Genomic DNA, 19,904 nt, shown 5'->3' with positions numbered 1-19,904 from the left:
TGCTTAACAAAACAGCAAACGAAAATAAATATGACCGACATGCAGAAACAAACGACGACCATTGAGTTAAGTCTCCTGACTTGGGACAGGACGACCATTGAGTTAAGGCTCCTGACTTGGGACAGGCACATACAGAATGTGTTTAACATATTTGTTAGCGCTCAACCCTCCCCTAATCTAGGATAGGGATGTACCAACACAACATAAGAACACACAAACTGTAAAATCAGTCGGAAAGGCTCACCAGATCGGCACGAAGCGCAAAAGTAACTTGAAAAAAGTACCGGTCAAATAGTACTCTTAAAAACTGTTTCCAAGTTATGATGAAAAATACCAGTTATTCTACAGTAAATAAATATATTCACCAAATTATTTGTAAACCAAACTATATACCAAAAATACGAAAATAAATTGATTGATTGCTGATTACTAAAACGTCAATTGGCAAGTATGTCATGCATATCAAGGACGAGAATAAAATAGCAATTGATAGGGTTGACTGGGATGGGAGACGGGAAATTTAGACAGCCACTGGAAAATAAGGGTATGTTGGATATATAGTAGAATAAATTTTTACTTTGCAACAGGTCACTATCGAGACCCTCAGGGAGTTGTTGCAATGATTTTTTAACGCACAGAGTGCGTGACACTTTCCCTACACGAGGCATCGGATCTAATGTCCACATGACGACCGAACGGGGTATCGTATTTAATTTAACTTATCATAGATACCACTTCAGAATAAACATTTGTACGCCAGACGCGCGTTTCGTCTACAAAAGACTCATCAGTGACGCTCGAATCAAAGAAAGTCAAATAATGAACGAAGTTGAAGAGTATTGAGGACCCAAAATTCCAAAAAGTTAAGGTAATGTAATCCCGCACAGTCAAACAAACATCCCACATTAGCAAGGGTTTTACTGCCGGCAGGTAATCTAATCCCGCACAGCCAAAAAAAACATCCCACATTAGCAAGGGTTTTACTGCCGGGCGGCAAAAGTTCAGGGGTTAACGAAAATAAAAACCAATGAATATTTGTTAATCAAAATAAAATGTTCATTTCATGACTTTGCTCCAAAATATAAGAACCCTTAACGAAATATGTTTCTTGAACAAAATTGATGTCTGCGATTTCATAAACAGCAGAACCTGTTTAAAAAACAGTAAAGTTTGAACAGAGTGTCTTACAATATGCAGCATAGATAAAATAAACAAACATATGTTGAAAAAGAATTTTCAAGTAATTCAGTAAGAAATGAATATAAGCTGCTAGTTATTAAAGTGTAACGTTGTAAAGACTGATTATTGCTAAGAAAGAAACTTCCCTTCTGTTAGAAATATTTCGTTTCTCTGCTATAGGAATAAAAAGATGTTTCTGTCGCAAAAACTATCTAATTAGTTTGTTTGTTATTCCAATAAAAAGGAGTTATATGGTATTTGTATATGTCCAATCTGCCAATCGATTCCCCTAAGCTAATTTATCTTGATCACTTTTTACTAAGCTCATCATCTTAAACTAATGCTCCGTGGTTCACTGATCCTAGACCTAATTTCCTGTGTTTCAGAGAGACGAAGTTCCACTGGCTGGTTTAAATTGATAGGAACCAATCGCTTGCACAGATAGCGATGATTTACCACAGCTAAACATGTGAATATTTTCTCCTCGGAAAAAACAAACAACTGTCGCGGTTCATTACAAATTAGAGATGTGTAGACAATAGAAAGACACACATGATGTGATTTATGAAAAACTCTAATCAAACGACGCCTTGATTGCCATGGAAATCAATCTTGTACGAAAATAGTTTATTCTTGTGCATTTAGGAGCACCCTACGCCGTATTAATCGCATTGTGTAACAGATAAATTAAAGTAAAAAATTATCTACAGAATGAAGTCTCTTGTGTTGCAATTTTCTCGTTAGCGGGATAATGCATTGGAACTTATACGTTCACAGTGATTAGAACTTCGTCAATGAATACCAGATTCGTCTTATCATAACATTATTATCAAAAAAACAACATGGGAATACTAATGTTATATGTCTCTGTTTCAAATTGAAACTTTGAAGAAATATACAAATTGAACTTTTGAACTGTTGATAAATCAAGGGAAATAATCCAATAAAGTGGACTGAATTAATCACCATACCACAGAGACATTCATATTAAGAAATCTCGAAAAAGAGGAATTAATCTTCGGAGCGGAGAAAAGATCCACCAACATGTTATTAAAGCCTAGAGGGAGTTATGTTAACTCACTGTCATCCATCGTATACTGTGTTATTGCAACTCTTGCCCAGTGTTACATATGCTATTCATATCTCGGTCCATACGAGACAACATTGGACGAAAAATGGAGCGGTACATATCGGAGTGGATATGGTGTTAGACTAGGCCTTCCTATTATTGGATTGTTTGTTTTACCACTTTTTATACTCTTCAGTATTTTTCGAGTTGGAAACTATGCCAATGACGGTTTCAAGATAGGAAGAGATCATGCTTTAACTGCTCAAACGAACTTTTTTGGTGATAGATTTGAGAAAGAGCTGACTAGAAGGATCTGGCGGAATTTCTGCCCTTTTGCACCAACACTTCATCTTTTTATAGCCTTTTCTCTGATCCTGCCAGACACTATTTTAACCGGACTGGATGTCAAGTATGGCCATCAAAATTCTGGTAAGTATTTATTTTTATATTGCAACAACATTGTGTTTGTCATGTTTGTTATTGTTGGGTTTTTTTATGTATTTTTCAGTTGATAATTACTTATATTATATATTTTCAACTTGTCATATCCGGACGAAATAGAGTAGTAATATTGTTAGTTTACTCATCATATATCCTGAGCAAAATAGAACTGTAATATTGCTTTTCTACTCATCATATCCGGAGCATAATAGAACAGTAGTATCATTATCCAACTCATTATATCCGGAGCAAAATCGAACAGTATCTTAAAAAAAATAATGGGTGGTCAAAACACCCAGCGTGTGGTTCTACTTCCATTATTTTTTCCTCTTTTTGTTGTTGACACCTTGGCTTATACGATATTTTTTTATTTGCGCTATGGCGAAATGGGTTTTTAACGTAAAAAGCTGGCAAGAAAATCGTTACTGATGGCATGTGGTCATCACATTTGATACATCTGTTCGATTTTGTTCTAAATGATGAATCAACCTCTGGAAATATTGGACCTAAACATTAGATTTCCCGCTTTGCGTTTAGATAAATAATTCATTAATGTGAGATATACACTGAATTAATCAGTATTGAAATCATACCACATTAGCATGAAATGCCTCTCATTGAGGTTGATTCAGTTTATTGCATATTTTTTATTCAAAATTCAAATGATAAAATACATTAAACTTGTTAAAGTATCAAGCCACGGTTAGCTTACTTCATTACAGTTTAAATGAAATAAATCATGTAATCTCCTGAGGCGCATTTAGGACCCTGCCCCTGAATGGAGCTACATATATGGTACATGCATAGACTTTTCACATGTCCCACTCCATACGTTGCCTAGTTTGGGGGCCTGCCTCCCTCTTTTTCAAAATCCTAGATCCGCATCTGGACTCGAGGGTGTCGTGATCAGGCAGCAAGAGAAGACATGCAACTATAAAAGATATAGTGACTACAAAATGTTTGTTTGTATATATCTGGGTATATTTATTAATGGTGGTAAATGATTTAATTATTTCAAGCGAACAACAAAATAGCGTAGGCAGAAAAACCAAGTCACTATGTTACTATTCTTAACCTCCGTATAACATGTATAACGTGCGATTGGGAGTAAATGAATGTTTTCTTTGCTAAAAAATATTTCATGGTTAGACATTTAATTTTCCCTTCTAAAATATACCTGTTGAAAGTGAACATGTATACTAACCCTTTCATGAAATAAAACTAAAGAACAGATGATAAATTCGAGTTTAGAGTAATGGTATTGCTAGCTTTACCCACAGAATTCGTAAAAGTGAAAGCAATGTAGGCAGTAAATATTTGACTTAAATGTGTTTGAAGAAATGTGGCCAAGATGTCTTAGCGCATTAGTGAGAAGGTATTGTTTGCACCCTCTTCTTCCGACACGCTTGAATTAAATTAATTTTCCCTTACATTGCTTTTAGCAGATCTTAGTACCGACAATTTACTTTATTATTGTAAAAGTGAACCCAAAGAGAGCGTTAGTGTTAAATGCTATATATAGATATAATTCTTCTCTGGTTACAATTTAGTATACTGTATCTGTAGATTTGGGATAAGGAGTTGGAAATGAGAACTCATATGATTAAAAGAACTTTTCGGGGCGAATTTTGTTCTATTGACATTCCTCCAGCTAATTTTAAAACAAAGGAAAAAAAGTCATGGACTTCTCAGTTCGAATCTCGGTGCGAATCTTATTCTTGTTGACAATACTCCAGCTGAATTTTAAAACAAAATAAGAAAAAAGCTATGAACTATTCGGTTCGAATTTCAGTGCGGTTCTTGTTCTGTTGACCAATTCTCCAGCTGAATTTAAGCAAAATAAGAAAAAAAGTAAAAGTTACGATATGACCCATGCATGCACACTTTAAATATCAGGCTTAAAGATAAATAATTCGATCTCAAGAGTCAACGTAAACAATAAATGAAGAATACACTGGATAACCCAGGAAAAATTAACCAATTTATAGTACATTTATATAAATAAAAAATGTTTCAGAAAGGTCTTTGAACGAGCAGTAAACAACAGAATATAGTATAAACGTATCGGAACGTAATTACTGAACTTCATGTCTTAATTGTTATCTATCCATACATTATGAATTCATGAGTATGAATTTGATCACTTGATCAGGTTTACTTGGTAAAAGAAATCTGCTGAATATCACCATAATCAAGGATGTGCTGAAACTCGAAACCCACAGTCACTATTGATATGACAAAATTATAGTATTTAACAACAGTTGAAACGATTAAAGTGTAAAAACGTGTTTAAGATGCAATTTTATTTTTTACTTAATGTGGGCATAATTTGTTTTTTAAAGCACAAAGCTTTAAAATTAAAAAGAAAAAAATATAATTGTATTCTGACGGTTTACAGTATAATTCGTTTGAATTATATAATTGTGCGTTTTAGGTATTTCAATGGTTCAATTGCCGTATAAACAGCAATAAAATACTTACTGGTCGTTAACATCCCTGGATGTAATTTGACTGATAGCAATGAGTAAGCATTTTCAGCTTTGATTTAAATAAAGAAATACAATTTATAGGGGAATAAAAATAAAAGATGTAGAAAACATATGGCATAATATATATGTCTGTTCATGCATATCATACTCGTTGTGCACCTGGTCCAAATTTGAGCTGTTACTCTTACCTTCTTAGATACCATAGACATTAAGGCCTTACATGATCAGAGAAAGAAGTTATAGTATGTAACGTCAGTGAGATGTAGCAACCCAAAGACACGCACCAAAAAAAAAACCCATCAGAATTGCAACTGCAACTATAGAGGTCAATAATCTACGGTATTCAACATAAACAGGTGTCAATACAATATATGTCAAGCTTTTAATCACATCTAGTCTAAAAGGAGTTACTACATTTAACGCCAAACTTTGCAAATGACTTATAATAAGAAATGCATGGAACCTGGCCATCTTCGACAATGCAAAATATTTAAAATCCATTTAAAAAGAAGCCTAGCGAAAAATGAACAAAGAATCCTAAGGGATTGCAATGTAAATTGTAACGATATGTATTTTGACATGTGATTATTCATCTTCGTCAACGCCGAAATTAAAATATCGACATTATTTGTTTTTGAAATTTTACCGAAAGAATATCTTCGAGTCAATAATAGAAGAAAAACTACCTAAGATATCATATTATATTTTACAGTTGGTATATGTTTTGGTAAGAATTCTCGTAAAGACCGTACTAAGTATAAAACGTTTAAATTGGGATGTCTTTTGTTAATTCGTCGTATTTTTACGACGTGTGGGAGACATGTTATTCATTGCATATTGCAGCTTTAAATGTAAACCTGCTTGACGTCAGACGTACGACATAACTTCCGTAACCACACGTGTGCGATTGGATTGTAAACGCTATTATATTTACATTCTTCTTTCGCGGGAAACCACAGAAATAATGTCATACTCTTTGAAATTTAAACTTAAAACGATTGGAGAAATATAGATGTTATCAAACGGTTCATCGGTGATTGTACTATTAAAACTCATTTACGGAAATGCAAATGACATTCTTGTCTCGTTGCGCATTACGCCAATGGTAACGCCGCCTGAGATGTTGAAAGTGACAGATTTCTTTGCCATCAATGGCCTTATGAATTACACATAAATGATATCAATTCATCATGATTTTCATGAATATTTGAAAAGTTGTTCATCACGTTAATCAACTTGAACAAAAAGACAGCATAATAAATAGATCTATATAAAAAAAAAAAAAAAGAACAAGAAATGTCAGAGTTGTTGAGTAAGGGTGAATTAATGCTCTTAAATCTCCCCCGAGTGTGTTATATAAGAAATAACTACAGATTTACCATTATCAGTAAATAATCAACTGAACAAACTAACGAAGAAGTTTCTGACTTGTGACAGACATATTTAAATGTTGCGAAATTAGAATAGTAGTCTTGAAAGTACTCAACTTTCCTCTGTTATATATCTCGATCATTGTTACAACAACAGTATTCAGAGAAAAACTCACAAAAAAAGCCTGAAGTATAACAAAGTTAGCTAATCGAAAAATGCATGCAACTATGCTGCATGAATAAGATCTTAAAGTACGTTATAAATTGATTGAAAACAACGCCTTCGTAAACTCGTCTATCTTCGGAAAAACTCAGACTAAAAGCCACAAGTAAAACAAAAAACTAGCTATTATGCATATAGGCAAATACGACCAGAAAGTACTTTCGCGATTGATTAAAAACCACGCCTTCTTAAAATATACTCTCGATTAAATTATTATATACATTTCACTATGAAAATTTTTCAAAAAGGAATAATGAAGTGAAATTGAGTAGTGTAAAGTGATATATCGTTTTGAACAACTTGTATACAGAGAGTCGTGCAGGAAGACAAACCCATATGGTAACATGTTTGTACATGATGTACGAGCCAAACAAAACGGAATGACAAATAATTGATTAGACAATCTATAGACTTATAAAAGTATGATAGCTGCACACGTTGCATGCCTTTTTTTTTGCATAAAACACAGCTGTCCACAGCTCGTGAATTGTCGATATGGAAAATAGAGAATAACTATAACGAAGAAGTTCGATCTGCATGGTTCCGTCATTTAAAGCATTGGGTTTGTTTCTGTTGTCAACAGCTGAGCACTGGTTGACTGTGAACATATTGAAGGAGAAAACTTTGAAATGCTAACGTTTTAACCACAACAAGAGGAAACTGGATTTTTTCAATAAATTAAAGTCAGTTTAATTTTAAGCAGGTGCATTATAATAATAATTTAACGTTCTGTTGTACCACATTTTACCATCAGTTTTTTTGCACGTGCCATTCAGGTTGATCTTAATACCGAATAGGTATATAATAAAAGCATACAGAACATGAGAACATGGAATACAATTTGATTATGTATACTTATAAAGTTAAACTATTTTATGAAAGGAGTTTTTAAGGTGTCAACAAACATTGAATATAAATAAATAAATAAAATGAGCAAACATATAATAATCTAAAATGATTCAAGTTTCTCATGCAATATAAATGCGATTGTTATGGTTTGAAAGCAAATTAGTTGACTCTTATAAAAATTGACTGAAAGTTCGTGGGAAAAATAACGATATTTTGAATTTTACTGTGCAACGGTTATTTATTATAATGAGAAATTTAAATAAGATTTTGTTTGTCACACATCGAGTTGCATATTTGAGAAATCCGATTAACTTTAAATCATCATCTTTACATGGTAATAGTATTTGCATTAACTGTTCAGTGTGTTGTGCATGTTTTTTTATTTTTATTATCGTTATTTTTATGTATATGCGATTTTAGATAATAAGCCATTGCTCACAGTCCTCGTGTCATGAAATTATTTCACGATTTTTAATATAAACGACAAATGTTATACTTTGGAAAAAAGTAAAAGCATAAATGCAAAACATCAGTACTACACATGACAAACTTTATAGTTTGCAGAGGCTTACATAAAAAAAAGAAACAATAGCAGAAAATATGTTTTAATATTCTGACACTAAAAAGACTCGAATCAGATGAAATTAAACTTCGCCAAGTTTTAGACAATTTTCAAATTTGAAACATCATTAAAACAGAAATTAAAGTAGCAAAAATTGGATTCAAATTATAATTTCCCTTTTTGTTAAAACAAAGAGGTTGTATGAGATCTCCTACCTCCTTGGTTAAAACAAGCCAGACTATTAAAAAATAACTCTGTTTTGAAATAAATATATAGTTTGATTGCTCCTTATATTTTACTTTCTGGAGATAAAAAATATACTGATACATGTAATTTTATGTTAGTTTATACTTTTGCCTAATTTTCGAGTTCTAAATTGAGCTGTTTTATGTCCGCAGATAAAAGAAATAGTAGTCGCAAATGATAAACATTTCTGAACCATTAAAATGATCATAACATAATACATCTGTATAACTATGATCAAAAACGTTTATGCTCATAAATTGTATCCCATAACGGCTGCATAGACTGCATATGTAGTCATTTTATTACAGTTTTGACATCCTTAGAATTACTCTTTGCATGAATCTTTTTTTATACAAACTCTAAAATAACTTTATTGCTATGAAATTACATTTTTTTTTAATTTTCAATCTAGAATTCCAGTTATTTTATTCCGAAAGTCTCTTTCTTTTTTTTAATGAAATACCGTCTACAGTTATATTGTGTAATAGTTATAGTGTCGGATATATATGATATACATATACATATTGTATTCAAGATAAGACACCGAATTCGGAAACAGTTCTAAGGTTAAGCTAACCTTTTTCAAAAACATGTTTTTTGGTAATAATGAAACAAGGTATATTTTATGAAAGCTACAGAACATTGCATTAATAAAATTGAGAATGGAAATGGGGAATGTGTCAAAGAGACAACAACCCGACCAAAGAGCAGAAAACAGCCGAATGCCACCAATGGGTCTTCAACACAGCGAGAAAATCACGCACCCGGAGGCGGACTTCAGCTGGCCCCTAAACAAAAATGTGTACTAGTTCATTGAAAAAGGACGTCACACTAAACTCAAAAAACATATAAATGAACTAAAATAATAAAAAAAAACACACAAGACTAACAAAGGCCAGAGGTTCCTGACTTGGGACAGGCGCTAATGTATGTCCGAATTTTTCCTAAAGCGTGTTTTCGTCTTTCGCAGTTATCATGTGGAAATAGTGTCAATCTTTCTGGAGTTTATTAGTTTGATAAAATCGAAACCGCTAAAAGTCGTTAGCTTCCAATGTATTGATATCAACCGAAAACCCGCCAAAAGTTGTTAGCTTCCATTGCTTTGATATCAAACAAACCGCCAAAAGTAGTTAGCTTCCACTGTATTGATATCAACCAGACCAACAAAAGTCGTTAGCTTCCACTGTATTGATACAGACCAAACCGTCAAAAGTCGTTAGCTTACAATATATTGATATCACCCAAACCATCAAAAGTCGTTAGCTTACAATGTATTGATATCAACAATACCGTGAAAAGTCGCTAGCTTCCAATGTATTGATATCAACCAAACCGTGAAAAGTCGTTAGCTTCCAATGTATTGATATCAACCAAAACCGTGAAAAGTCATTAGCTTCTACTGTATTGATATCAACCAAACCAACAAAAGTCGTTAGCTTCCACTGTATTGATACAGATCAAACCGTCAAAAGTCGTTAGCTTACAATATTACATATATGGTGTAGCATTCTCCTGTTTTCATTGGATTTTACGATCACGTGTTTGAACGGTTATTTTATGTATCCGAAGCCTTGTTTCTATTTTCAAGTATATTGACGCGCTATGTTTCTATTTATATGTATATTGACGGTCAATATGAAAAATCTTGCTAAATTTAGATTAATGACGTCATGACGTCACACATAACAACCATGGATGATCATGGATGAAGCGCCGCAGCAGATGAAAAGAAATATTGCAAGTTTATTACAAGAATTTTTATGTTAAGCTAAGAATACAAGAAAGCTAACGCATCAAGCTATGAAGTTGTTCAAAGAATATTGATATTTTCAATAACATGTTAAAATTCTTGCAAAAACAATTTAAAAATACACAGAAAGAACATTGAACGCCATTTTCCTAATACATTATTTACATATGTAATGATATAAATTAAGGACTTTCACTCAGTCAATACGTTATATATGGACCTGTTAGATTATACTGACACTCGGACTTCGTCCTCGGTCAATATAATCTGAACAGGTCCATATCAGTATAACGTATTGACCTCCTCAAAAGTCCATAATTGATAAATATATTGACATCACCCAAACCGTCAAAAGTCGTTAGCTTACAATGTATTGATATCAACAAAACCAACAAAAGTCGTTAGCTTCCAATATATTGATATCACCCAAACCGGCAAAAAGTCGTTAGCTTACAATGTATTGATATCAACCAAACCAACAAAAGACGTTAGCTTACAATGTATTGATTCAGACCAAACCGTCAAAAGTCGTTAGCTTACAATGTATTGATATCACCAAACCGTCAAAAGTCGTTAGCTTCCAATGTATTGATATCAACCAAACCATCAAAAGTCGTTAGCTTCTACTGTATTGATATCAACCAAACCGCAAAAATTCGTTAGCTTCCAATGTATTGATATCAACCAATCCGTTAAAAGTCCGTTAGCTGTTAATGTATTGATATCAACCAAACCGCCAAAAGTAGTTAGCTTCCACTTTATATTGATATCAACCAAACCGCCAAAGCTTCCACTCTAATCACAGAATTCCACACATGAGTGCATTTTTATTTCAGTTCAATTTACCTTTGATATTTTGAAAGTTCGTAGGTAATTTTCGATCCTTAATTATTTAAGCCATGGTGTTCTGTAGGATAATTTTAGTAATTTTGGTCAGATTTATATGTGATAGTAGTTCGGATGATACATGTTCTCAATGAGTACTTGTATACCTATTTTCGGCATACACACACCCTTCCTTCCCTGTGCTTTGAGTACCAGACCTTTTCCCACAAGACATTAAAACATCATGAATATTAGAACTTTTCATTTTCAATATCCACCGACGTATGCTGCTGACAATTTGGCATTTTACCAAGGCTTCTGTGACACCGAATGTCAAATTAACAGAAATATTTATTATCTTTTCTCTGGTGTATAATTTACTGTTACCCAACATCTATATATATACGACACCACAAGATACCTCAAAAGAAAAACCCTTCATGTTGCTCTTGAAATGTAACTCTAATAATAACATGCCTTCACAATATCACAAAATATGCATTGACAATTACCATTATCAGAACCTGTGGAAATATGCATTTCGTTCTTTTATCTTCTTATCAGCTGTGGGGCGTTTAATTACAAATTCAGGTGCAGTCAGAATAATCATAAACAAGGAACAAAATGAGGTTTTCATTAATTTTTGGCGGACGTTTAAGATAATTTTGGTAGATCACTTATTAATACAATGTAATATAAAATAACCGTACCTCGAGAACCGTACAATTTGTCTTATAATATAAACTTTATTTGTATGACGCCTAGAAACAGGAAGAATGCGAGGTTTTGTCGGACTTTTCTATCCTCTTTCGAGTTGAGTACAAATACATGCAGATAATGCATGGTTAGAAACATGCACATTTAAGCATTCTATCCTGTTTCGAGCCGAGTAAACAAATAGGTTTTATAATTTAAGATTATGTATGTTTTTTTTATACTGTAATTTTTAAAAATGTTCAAAATGAAGCATTTTGGTACAAATCATTTTAATCAAAAATATGAAATCTACGAACATACTTTTTAGGCTAGCTCATTATTACACCATAGTCTCCTAAAAAAATCCCAATAGCCTTTTACCCCTCTGTGTTTGCTAACCAGTGACGTGATTTCCGTATGATTGCTAACTAAAAGTGGAAATTACTTAAGCAAAGATATGACGATTATATGATAAAAAAAAAAACTTGATAGATCTTCCGTTGCCAATTTCTACTCATCATCTCTATCTTGAACATGTGTTGAAACAAATCGGTAAAGTCATCGAGATTCCATCGAATGGTAATGTCATTGTTACTATGTTTGACATGTATTATCTTTGATAAAATAGTAACACAGACATCCATTCTCGCCATTAGAACGCCTGTAGGAATGTGTAGCATAGTCTGTTGTTTTTGTTTACTTATTAATATAGACAGAATGCATTAAATATCATATAAATAAAATTATAGGAATATTTGTCCTAACACTGAATTCATCAGTATGACGTTGATACGGGTAAAAAAAATGCGTTATTGTCTTTTCTGGCTATGTTGTTTTATTATAAACTATCTGGACACCCTCACCCGTACTTTTTGTTTTAATTACAGTTAAAATTTCTTTCAAATTGCCAATTTGGTTTGAATCGTGTACAAATATCTAATCTTACATCGTTGGTTTTGTACTTTTTGAAAATTCCCTGCGTTTATTTTTAGCCAAAACCATAAAAACTGTAAATTCTTAAGAATTTGATGTAAAACGGAAGTTTCTGCAGTTCTTTGTCAGAGAGGGCGTATGATCTATCAGATACCATAACAGTATGTGAAATTATTTGAACAATCCACAAGTTGTGGCATCTGGTAAAACAAAACCTTTTGATTTAGAAAACAGAGCTTGTTAACACCATTAATACGTGGGAGATTCATTTATGTCAAAAAGGTTTTATCGTATGTTATCGTATTAAAGTATAAATCCAAACTCTGTGAATTTCAAATAAATCATTCAACATTAACAATTTAAAGTCTTTTATGAGATTTTCAAGACGTTAAATAGGAACTTTTAGGCAGATTATGTAATGCAGTTTTCAAGGTCATCGAAAAAATGGCAGATGCTTGCGTTTTGTTGGTTTTTTATCAGTGGAAATGCATTTAACAGCAGACAGTTGAACGTGATAGTCTCAACAAACTCACACCCGATAGTCTTATAACAAACCCAAAGAAGATCATAGTCTAATAACATAAACAATAATACTTTATTGTCATATAAACTTATAGTTGTTTGTGTCAAAGAATAAACAAAAAATATAACAAAGAAATAACATTTAAATTGATAATAAGTTAAAATCCGAAAATTATGAGACTTCTGAATAACGAACTCATTGAAGATAGTCTATAATAACGAACTCATTGAAGATAGTCTATAATAACGAACTCATTGACGATAGTCTATAATAACGAACTCATTGACGATAGTCTATAATAACGAACTCATTGAAGATAGTCTATAATAACGATCTCATTGACGATAGTCTATAATAACGATCTCATTGACGATAGTCTATAATAACGAACTCATTGACGATAGTCTATAATAACGATCTCATTGACGATAGTCTATATTAACGAACTCATTGAAGATAGTCTATAATAACGAACTCATTGAAGATAGTCTATAATAACGATCTCATTGACGACGATAGTCTATAATAACGAACTCATTGACGATAGTCTATAACAACGAACTCATTGACGATAGTCTTTAACAACGAACTCATTGACGATAGTCTATAATAACGAACTCATTGACGATAGTCTATAATAACGAACTCATTGACGATAGTCTATAACGATCTCATTGACGATAGTCTATAATAACGAACTCATTGACGATAGTATATAACGATCTCATTGACGATAGTCTATAATAACGATCTCATTGACGATAGTCTATAATAACGAACTCATTGACGATAGTCTATAATAACGATCTCATTGACGATAGTCTATAATAACGATCTCATTGACGATAGTCTATAATAACGAACTCATTGACGATAGTCTATAATAACGATCTCATTGACGATAGTCTATAATAACGAACTCATTGGCGATAGCCTATAATAACGAACTCATTGACGATAGTCTATAATAACGATCTCAAAGACAATCGCCGGTCTGTGTTTAATAAAAGAACATAGACTCGGGTTTTTTACGGCTAATAATTTGACAGTAAACTATTAACACTCCTCTCTACCAACTTTAAAACATATAAAGATCTGCATATGGTTTTCGGTTGGAAGGAACTAAACTCAATTTTGATTCCAAATATACTGAAAGAATGGGTAAACGACGTATTTTACAGGGTTTTATTCAAGTTCTAATGATTAAATTTTATATATGTCTATAAAAATTCAGTTCTACCCATAAACTATGATTTGAGAGAATAAATGAGAAAAAAAATATATATGACGGTTACGGGATGCAGAAGTGGGTTCGGTTCGATCGTGTGTTATTTAGACATTCAAAATTCATAACCAAAACTGTGTTTTTCCTGAAATTTTGAATTCGGATCATTGACTTTCGTTTACCTCTTAGATAATTACCTTTCATCGGGTCAATAACGATTATCTGTATCTGAAATAGTCCCAACATTTTTTCTCTACTACACAATGTATCAACAGCTGTACATATTAACTAAATATTAGTTTTCTGACAGTTATTACCATTTTTTTTGTCTTGGCTTATATCATTAGTTTGTACTGAGTGTGATTATTGCAGGGTGTAAAAAATAGAATATGTACTATTTATTAATCATATACAACATTCATACATACGTATAGTTGTTAACATCTATGTCATTTGGTCTCTGGTGGAGAGTTGTCTTATTGGCAATAATACCACATCTTCTTATTTTTGTAAGCATCATATTATAAATTGAGAGAGAGAGAGAGAGAGAGAGAGAGAGAGAGAGAGAGAGAGAGAGAGAGAGAGAGAGAGAGAGAGAGAGAGAGAGAAAGGGGTACTTTCGTCCAATGCCATATGTTTGAACGAAAATTAACGAGTTTTTAAACTTTGAAATGTACTATGAGAGAGAGAGATTAAACACGACCAAATTGTAAAAATTAACTAGTTTTTAAACTTTGAAATGTACTATGAGAGAGAGAGATTAAACACGACCAAATTGTACTGAGAGAGATTAAGCACGACCAAATTGTACTACGAGAGAGAGATTAAACACGACAAAATTGTACTATGAGAGAGATTAGGCACGACCAAATTTGTACTATGAGAGAGAGATTAAACACGACCAAATTGTACTATGAGAAAGAGATTAAATACGACCAAACTGTACTATAAGAGGGAGATTTAAACACGACCAAATTGTACTATGAGAGAGACTAAACACGACAAATTGTAATATGAGAGAGAGATTAAACACGACCAAATTGTACTCTGAGAGAGAGATTAAACACGACCAAATGGTACTATGAGAGAGAAATTAAACACGACAAATTGTACTATGAGAGAGAGATTTAACACGATCAAATTGTACTTTGAGAGAGATTAAGCACGACCAAATTGTACTATGAGAGAGAGATTTAACACGACCAAATTGTACTTTGAGAGAGGGATTGAGCACGACCAAATTGTACTATGAGAGAGAGATTAAACACGATCAAACTGTAATATGAGAGAGAGATTTAAACACGACCAAATTGTTCTATGAGAGAGACTACACTCGACCAAGTTGTACTATGAGAGAGCGATTAAACTTAAGCACGACCAAATTGTAATATGAGAGAGAGATTAAACACGACTAAATGGTACTATGAGAGAGAGAGAGAGAGAGAGAGAGATTAAACACGACCAAATTGTACTAGAGAGAGAGATTTAACACGACCAAATTGTACTACAAAAGAGTCATTAAGCACAACCAAATTGTCCTATTCTCTGACGTTTGTTTGTCTTTCTGTCGGTATTGCAACGACGACCGTTACAAGCGTCACAGTTCTAAACATTTTAATTTTCAAGAAATCAATTAATCCTACTGTCTTGACACTTAATATATTATATGTCTGTGCAAACGACAAACTTAATAGACTTTAATGTGTTCTGAACATCACCTAATGCAGTTTAATCCTAACCCGACATGCCAATGAAGTTTATATGATGTACGATAATATTCTAAAACAGGCTGATGGGGAAGCGTAATGAATTGAACGTTTATTTGATGAGTTGCTTAAAATTCGAGACAGATTCACTCCTACTTGTTGATGCTAAACTTTCAATAACATTGCTTCATTTTATTAAAGCATTTAATCGATTTAAGATCCCTTTCTTTTAAAATTAATATATATTCCTAATGCTTTAGTACATATAGTTATTATCTTTGCTGATATTGCAATATTTTCTCCCTTCATTACAGCTGTTTACCAGCCATCCTCACATTTCTAATTTCCGTTTCTTGCTTGTATATATAACCTTTATAATATTATTCATCTGTAATTAATATGAAACAAATATCATTTAATGTCGATTTCGCATTATTTAAAAAGATCCTTGATCACCTGTCTGTCTTCAGTCATTAGCATTCGAATATGCAAAATGTAATGTACTTTTCTATATCAGACATCAAGTTAACTTTACCAGAGCAGTATATTGCTATTCATCACCTAGGTGCGTCTAAAAAATGCAGTAAAATCAATGCTGTTTAATGTTTTTACTACGACATGATCGACACCTCTGTCAGATCTCGTAGACTGTAAGTCCCCCAGGATATCACCAGCCAATAACTCAGTACTTTGGTACTGTCATGAAGAAAATTATGTTTATTGTCTTATTGAAATTTTCTGGTATAAAAGTTAGGAAATCATTAAAAAATAAAGGAACGCAGCTCCCTCATGCAAAGCTTCGATTCCCCGTCCGAGTTTGGTTATACTTTTGGTCTTTTTTCGGCTATATCAGCTCTTAAATATTTCTATATTATTTTTGGATTTACCAAATATTCTGTTTGCCTCGAACATCACTGAACATATATTAATTGCGCATCTGTTACAGTAAAACTGGTATCGTTGAATGCTATAACTAGAATTAAGAGTTTCACTCAAAGCTATTACAAAAATATATAGATCAATTGAGATTTAATGTTTAAAAACAAACTACTTGATACCCTCTCCAAATTGAGATTATTGCTAAAGAAAAAACTACTTGACACCCTCTCCACTGACCAGATCTCCTTTTGATCTCCTCTTGAGTTAAATATGTGGCTTAATTACCAGACTAAACAATTGAACGTTCCATGGAGGAGGATTATTGCATAAAGTGGGCATTACTATTTGCACACCTGAGGTCAGCTGTAGATGATATTGTTTGTGATTACATTAGATTTGTTTATATTAATCAGATGTAGTTTGTGTTGATCTTAGCAACTTTGTTTTGATAACCAGGTTGTAAGGTTAATTGATAAACAGGTATTTTGGACGGATACCTGGTGCTGGAACAGCTGTTATTGACAAGATGCATCTTTTGAAGACCATAACAATTTACATTTTGTATAAATTGTATAAATTGTGAAAGTTGTTGCTTTCTAACATGTTCTAGGCAGTGCGTGTTTTAAGACAGATGATTGGTCCCTTTAAAAACTTTAAAGCATTATTTTGTAGCTCCATTAGAATTATTAAAATATGCGTTCTGTCAGACCTTATTTCAAGCATTCATGACGGTGGTAGGTACATACATTATTTATATTATAATATATTTATCGCGTTTACGAAGTAACGGATCTGCTAAGAATGCGACAACAACTGTCCAGTTGGCCAAAGCCTACAGCTAGTGTGTATAATGCGACAATAAGACGCAAAAATTAAAGCACTTTGAGAAAAGTCTGGTACACTCATCCTATAACGATCGAGCAATTCGAAACTGTTGTAGTAATGGTACCAGTTTAAAGCCTGAAAATAATCCAGGTCGACAAGTCAAGTTATATGACAATGAATGTGATCTGTCAGGAAGTCACTAAACAGTCAGTGTAGTCTCATGACAAGAAAACAAATCATATAGGATGTGATGGAAAATTCACTATTTTGGAACTAAAATCAATAAACGTTTTCCTTTAGTTTTGCCTGAAACGTCTTTGGTTATGAATAAAAAGAGATTTGGGATACGACAATGAGACAGCAACCAAACAACACGAAAAACTATTATGAATATAAGTTTATGTTTTCAGTACATTTTCTTCGTTCTTCTGACGCATTTGACCTTCACCACTGGTCTGTTCCAGGGAATTTTCATCGCTTTTAGATCATTCACCACATCTACTGCATATTATGCCAACTCATAAATAAAAATAAGGAATTCTTTGCAATTTATCTTTTTTGCGTGAAACAATTAGTCGCAAATTGCATATTACGCTGAACTACGCCCACTATTCGTGATACTTACGAAACTCATTTTTATAATATAATGAAGTAAAATTATATTGTTTTTTTTATGTTTGGACATGATCCAGAAAGGGTTACATAATAAGTTTTGTTTTATTAATTACTATTCAGTATGTTATGCGAATAAAAGTAGATGTGAAGTATGTTGCGTGTGTTTCCAAATACACCGACTCTTCCACAAACATACGGCTATGTAAATGAAACGTCAAAGCAACGAAATGTGTATACTGCTACAAGTAGGCATGGGGGATAGAGTCATTTAAAAATGGATAGATTTAAATCTTTATATTTAAAATGCTTATCGAGGAAAATTTATTTTAAAATTGCTATGTATAGTGCATTCTAAAAGTATATAAAATTTATGTATAGTGCATTCTAAAAGTATATAAAATTTATGTATAGTGCATTCTAAAAGTATATAAAATTTATGTATAGTGCATTCTAAAAGTATATAAAATTTATGTATAGTGCATTCTAAAAGTATATAGAATTATGATAAAATCATTAATGGATTCAAAATTGGTGTATCAGTCAATCATTAGAATCTCTATTTGATAAATCTTGTCTCTTACAAGTTTTTAAGCGGTTTTGTATAGATTTGATAGTAGTTTTCTTGACATAATTCCAATTCTACAACGTTCGTTTTGTCTGTAGAAAACTATGCTTTATATCCAATCTAAATCTACGTATTAAAGTCCCTCAATTCACCGCTAAGACTTTTTAGCCGTCCTCCGTCAATTGTTGAATCACTAGGGCCGATCCATGCTGGGCTTAGTTATCCAACCTTTCCCAACGCTCCGTATATTTCCCCCTTTTGTGTCCAATCCCACACACTTTTCATCTCATATTTATTTATGTTTATGACCTCGATATATCTTTTGACCAATCGATAAAAAAAACCCAAACATAGCATCAATATCAAGGTAGGTCATATTGCCACGAGAAGACAGGGGAGAGTTGAGCGCTCACACACATGTTTAACCCCGCCACATTTTTTATTCAGCCATGCTGGATTTATGTGATCACTCCAGATTTTGGGGTGGTGCAGAATTCTAAGTTGAAGACATATCATGAACCTTAATTATGTATTTTTATGACATACACCATTTTAATCATCTACTGCCAACTTTTGACATGTCATTTGCCTTGAAATTAAGAACATATTGGTCGAACAGCTACTTTATTTTAGATAAACACTTGCATGTAGTTCCCGTTTCCTCTTTCATTTCTGTTTTTCGTAAATTGATTTGTTATAAATTAGGCAGTTGGTTTTCTCGTTTGAATTGTTTCACATTTTTTCATGTCGGGGCCTTTTATAGCGAACTATACGGTATGGGATTTACTCATTGTTGAAGGCCGTACGGTGACCTATATAATTGCTTACATCCTCGTCATTTGAACTCTGGTGGATAGTTGTCTCATTGGCAATCATACCATGCACATCTTCTCATTTTTATATTAGAATAGCGGATATTTTGCTGCAGACTATT

General features: G+C 32.8%; 1 protein-coding gene across 2 annotated transcripts in view; it reads left to right on the top strand.

Moving 5' to 3' along the window:
• LOC127735397 (uncharacterized) overlaps window positions 1-19,904 on the top strand; it is a 44,635-nt gene that overhangs the window by 9,228 nt on the left and 15,503 nt on the right. For both annotated transcript variants that reach the window (XM_052245573.1, XM_052245572.1), the window contains exon 2: window positions 1,566-2,677. In XM_052245573.1, coding sequence (XP_052101533.1) covers window positions 2,224-2,677 — 454 coding nt within the window. In that variant the 5' untranslated portion in view covers window positions 1,566-2,223. The remainder of the gene's footprint in view (window positions 1-1,565; window positions 2,678-19,904) is intronic.

The sequence above is a fragment of the Mytilus californianus genome, unplaced genomic scaffold (genome assembly GCF_021869535.1).
Source record: "Mytilus californianus isolate M0D057914Y unplaced genomic scaffold, xbMytCali1.0.p SCAF_3, whole genome shotgun sequence".
NCBI lineage: Eukaryota > Metazoa > Mollusca > Bivalvia > Mytilida > Mytilidae > Mytilus > Mytilus californianus.
Note: the sequence above shows the minus strand (reverse complement) of the source record. Positions and strands in the feature narration are given on the sequence as shown.